The 4,886-nt window shown below is 45.0% G+C and overlaps 1 protein-coding gene across 1 annotated transcript in view; it reads right to left on the bottom strand.

Annotated features, from left to right (window-relative positions):
• Positions 1-2,837: 2,837 nt before the first annotated feature.
• Positions 2,838-4,886, bottom strand: part of PRSS54 (protease, serine, 54) — a gene marked incomplete at its 5' end in the record, with an annotated part of 4,737 nt that continues 2,688 nt past the window's right edge. Inside the window, 2 exons of the mRNA XM_008935940.1 lie at positions 2,838-3,077; positions 4,021-4,163. Of these exons, the coding sequence (XP_008934188.1) occupies positions 2,838-3,077; positions 4,021-4,163 (383 nt within the window). The remainder of the gene's footprint in view (positions 3,078-4,020; positions 4,164-4,886) is intronic.

The raw sequence follows: 4,886 nt of genomic DNA, 5'->3' as shown, positions 1-4,886 counted from the left end.
CCTGCTGGCACAACTGGAAACTTTCTAAAGTCAAGATTGCATCTACAGTGAGAGGACAGTCACGTTTTATGAGGCAGGTGATCAGAATTTCTTGGAAAATTTCTACAGATACCTCTTGTAACGGAGGCAATATTTGGTTACAGTGAACACGTGGATGAGATGGAATCCTTGCCATAGTTGACATTATTAGTAACATTTATAACCAGTGTATGTTTTGATTTCTTACTCTTTTTCAATCCTTGCTTTTTCTTTTCAGTTACTTGTATGTAAATATTTTTATATGAACCTGTAAGTGCTTTACAGGTGCAGATGATAAAAGCGAATACTTTGCTAGAGGTATAAATTATCTTCACTCTTCCTCAGCTGACAGCTTAAAAAGCCTTGGGGTTGGTTTTTGTTTTCTTTTCTTTTTTTTCAATGTTTGCTGTTTTTATCCAATTTGGAAAGGATCTGCAGAAAGCAGCGAGAGGCTTAGTCCTGAAAAATGTCTGAGGCACACGAAATAAGGTATCGATTTCTCCTGAGAGAATTCAGCACATCCAGTTATTCCATGCCATGATGCAGCAGAACGAGTGCCAGCGAAGAAGAATTTCCCAAGAATGATTTCACAAGAGTTCATTCTTAATTGCTGGGCACCATCAACATCTCTAATTGCAAATTAAATCATGTGCTGGTTGTATATCCAGCGAAGCAAGTGCTGCTGCTTCATCTGGTGATTCTACTGAGCTTCAGAATGCTTGAACCAAATAGAAAGAAGAAGGAGAAAATACAAAATGGGAGATATATACCAAAGGGTTGATGAGGTTCTAATATATGGTTTCTATGCTGAAAGTAGTGCAAAAATTTCCGGACTAATTTTGTAAGGTAGGTGATATTTTGCAAAGTAAGGGTATCTTTGTAAGAAAATAATTCTATTGAAAACAGGTAGATGGTTGGTATATTTTGTAGCTAAATTGTGATCTTTGCAAATTCTGAAATTGAGTTTATATACGTATTTTGACAGTTTATATATTTCATTTTAGTAAACAAATGAAATATTTTGTGAACCAGATTTTCAAGCCTATATTTTTATGGATAGTATCGAAGTCAAATGAGATCCTCTTTGGTGTAGGAGATATTTGAATTAATTTTGTATGTCTGTAGGCAAAAATTGATCCTAAAGAGTACTGGGAAAAAAAGAAAAATATAATAATCAGGGCTTTTTATTCCCCATGGTTGGTAATTTCTGCACATCAGATCTGATTGTTATCAGAGATTCTACTTTGTATGATTTTAATCTGCGTCAGGTGAAAATTAAACGTGTGATACCATCAGGACTCTTTTGAGTGTAGAACCTCCATTTTTGGGGATACTCAGAAGCCATCTGGACGTGGTCCTGGGCAGCCTGCTCTAGGTGTCCCTGCTTGAGCAGGGGGCTGGACAAGGAGACCCCCCCAAGGTCCCATCCAACCTCCACCCTTCTGTGATTCTGTGAAATGGAACAATGCGTCTGCAGCACTTCTTGCACGTGTGCTAAACACACAATTTTCCATAGCTGGGATTGAATCCTGCTTCAGTTCTGTCCACGGGGGTGGCACTCAGGGTGCTGGCTCCCCGGGCACGGGGTGCTCCCTGTGCAGCTGGGCCCTGGGCTGGGTTTCACCCATGTCTCAATTCACGGACTCCTCGGCAAGCAGAGCTCGTCGCAGGGACTGCATTCCACAACTGCCTCGGGAGAGGGCTGGCAGAGATGGTTTTTCTCCTGAGGTTTTAAGCAGGTGATTGTTGTGGACACGCTCCACGACTGCAGCACACCTTCCTGTTCACCACCGTGTCACAAGGGAGCCTTCGTTGCACACCAAAGCCCGTGAGCGAGGTGGAGAGGGTCGCCCCAGAGGGACCCACGGCCGGTGCCTCCCGTTTCCTTCAGTGGGATTTCAGGCAGAACGAGCCTACAGTACTGAAACTAATCTGGTAACTCCTCTGTGTGGTGTTTTGATCCTCACCGTGTGCTGTTGTTCCTTTACCTTCTTTTGTAATACAGGATAATAATTAAAAAAAAAAGCTGTCAAGTGTTAAAGACTGTAAAAATAAAATAAAATAAAATATGGTGGCCAATTCTTTCTGTATTCAGCAAGTGAAACCGATGTAGTGCTGCCAGGCATAACGTTAGTCCATTTTTATCCTCTTAAAATAGTGTTTGGGAAAGAGCAGCTTATTTTTCATCATGGAAATATTAAACAGTAACATGAGTTTGCTCTTTTAAGTAATCACTTATCATGAAGTACTTATTTGGGGTTTACTTCAAAATCTAGGTTGTAAGAGAGTAAAATCTCTATCCTGAGAGTGAGAGGTGTAGTACCTGCTACTGTTCTGCTGGTTATTTCCAAACAAAAGTACGTGCTTTATATGAACTGTAAATATTTGTTGAAACAATTAGATGGTTGCAAATTTTGACCTTGGTAAATAAAGTCGCCAAAATATAATTCTGATGCTCCTTATTTATTCTACTGTTGGGTTTTTTATGTTAATTAAACAGAGCCCTGCAGCACTTCTGACCAAATGTCTGTACCCTGTGCAGTATCAGGTCTTTGAGGGGGGCCAAGAATAAATATTGACTCTGTGAAACAGCACCCAGAGCTCTGGTGCTCTGTGGGTGGCGACCCAGCAGAGGGAGCGTCGCTGCTGGTACCTGGGGCCCGAGCTGCTGAAGCATAAAAATAGGGTGGGGAAAAAGAACTGTCAGTTGGTAACGTTTCTGTACTCAATTTCAGATTTATTCTGGAGGAGGAACTGCTCGTTTCAGGGTTTTCACAGGCAGACCAGAGCCCTACAGCGATGACGTGGCGGTTTGTCCCTCAGAAGGTCTCCACGAGCACTGCCAGAGCCAGCAGGAGGGGGAGCGTGGTGCTCAGGGGCTTTGCAGCCTTGCTGCCCCGCAGCAGTTCGGATTTTATCCAGCTCCTGTACTGGGATACACGGACGTAGATGCCAGGAAATTTTTGTCGGCCACAGCCCACTCCGAAGCTGGCAATGCCCACCAGGTAGTACTTGTTGGTGCTGAGGTGGTGGCAGGCTAAAGGGCCCCCGCTGTCTCCCTAGGAAAAACCATCAGAAACCCATAACATCTATTCCCTTCCACGAAACAATGTAGAATTAAGGCACTAATACATCTACTTTTTAACAAGACCTCCCTTAATCAGCTCACTGGACGCTAACAGTGACAGTAATACCTGGGGAGTGGTACAGAGACCAACTCAGGTCAGATTTGGTGGTGCTGGGTGATCCAACCTTGACTAGGTTGTCAAGTTCCAGGATCTTTCTCTGCATTAGTTTCAGGGTCTTTATCTAAAGTTCTACTGTTGTTTTTCTTTCTGCACTTTTTCATTCCAAGGCCTCTCCACCTAAACTTTCCCACTCATCAGTGACTGAGAACACCTTGTCCACACAGGGTGTAAGTACCCAGAAATGTAACCAAGCTACAGAGTTTAATTATAAATGTCTTGTGTCAGCTGCACGTGAGAGCTTTGAACCAGAGAACTGACTGTTCTGAGAAGGATGCTGATTGCTCAGCGTTTAACCCAAACTCTGGCCACACCACGGAACCCAGTGGCCTCCCAGAGCAGCTGCTCTCCTTCAGAGGCCTGAGAGCAGGCGAGGGATGCTCGTGTGCTTCTGGCTCCCTGCAGACAGCGATGCCTGTGGGTGTTCCCATACGTGTGGCTGAGCAATATAATTAACATAATCATATTTAATAATATTGGTATCTTTGTGGCAGGTGTTGTATAAGGATGTCTGTGTTCCTCATCCTTTCACTTTAACTTACTCCGAGCATCACTGAATTCTGTGTGTATTTGTGAGATGTGTTTTTAATTTGGAATCACCACTTCTCTTCCTGTTTATGACCCTTCCTTCACAGTTTCAGGAGTTTTCTGTTTCGTGTTTGTGCCGCTTCAGCTCCATGCTACAGACTCTGGTCCCCATCGTGCCCCTGAGGCCCTGGCTTGGGGGTTTCCACGGTGGCAGGGTGTTGGTTCTCACCTGACAGGCATCGGTGCCTCCTGCTGGGGAGCCAGCACAGATCATGTCATCATTAACCGTGCCTCTGTACGCCTCAGACCCGTTACAGACACTGGAGGGAATGATTTCCACTTGTGCTTCCTTTAACACAGCTGAATTTTTACCTTCAACAGAAGAGAGCACAGAGAAAGGTAAAACATGGATGCTGCTGCACGTAGCAGTTCTTGCTGTGCTCTTTTTGTCCCTTAGAGCTGGGCTTCAGCACGTTTCTGTGCGTGAGAGATTGTGCTGCCTCGTCACAGATTTACACTTAAGTGGGTTCAGGACCTGCAGGCTTGGATTTGATGTCATTTTTTCCAATTATTCTGAAGGAACACCAGTGGTAACAACACTGCTCACTAGCCCTGCTCAGCGTGTCAGAGGGGACTGGTCAAACCAGCTTATAGGATGCTCAGCTGCCCTTGAAACTCCCACCCCTGGAGGTCCCACACAGCACCTGCTGACATCAGATCAGGATTGTGCTCTGGGGGAGTGCAGCCGTTCATTAAATACATGGGGAGCCCCAAATTCACAGAGCACCACGCCAGAGATGTTGGGTTTCAAGATTCTTAGCCGACAACTCTGAGTAGCTGTGAGCTATGAGAGTCAGGCCAGTTTATTTCCTTTTTTTCTGTGTTATACTTGAAAGGCAAGAAAATGGGTGTCTTGGGTAAAATCTGGGTGCAATGGAAGGCCACCGGAATAGTGCCTTGTGTCAGCACTGGTGTGGCAGGGCAGGATCGTCCCCCGGGGGTGGGCACTGACCCCAAATCCTGGGGTCAGTTTTGGGCCCCTCACTCCAAGAAGGACCTTGAGGGGCTGGAGTGTGGCCAGAGAAGGGCAATGGA

The sequence above is a fragment of the Merops nubicus genome, unplaced genomic scaffold (genome assembly GCF_000691845.1).
Source record: "Merops nubicus isolate BGI_N331 unplaced genomic scaffold, ASM69184v1 scaffold40742, whole genome shotgun sequence".
In the NCBI taxonomy this organism is placed as follows: domain Eukaryota; kingdom Metazoa; phylum Chordata; class Aves; order Coraciiformes; family Meropidae; genus Merops; species Merops nubicus.
The sequence above is the reverse complement of the archived record's forward strand: the minus strand, read 5'-3'. Positions and strand labels throughout refer to the sequence as shown.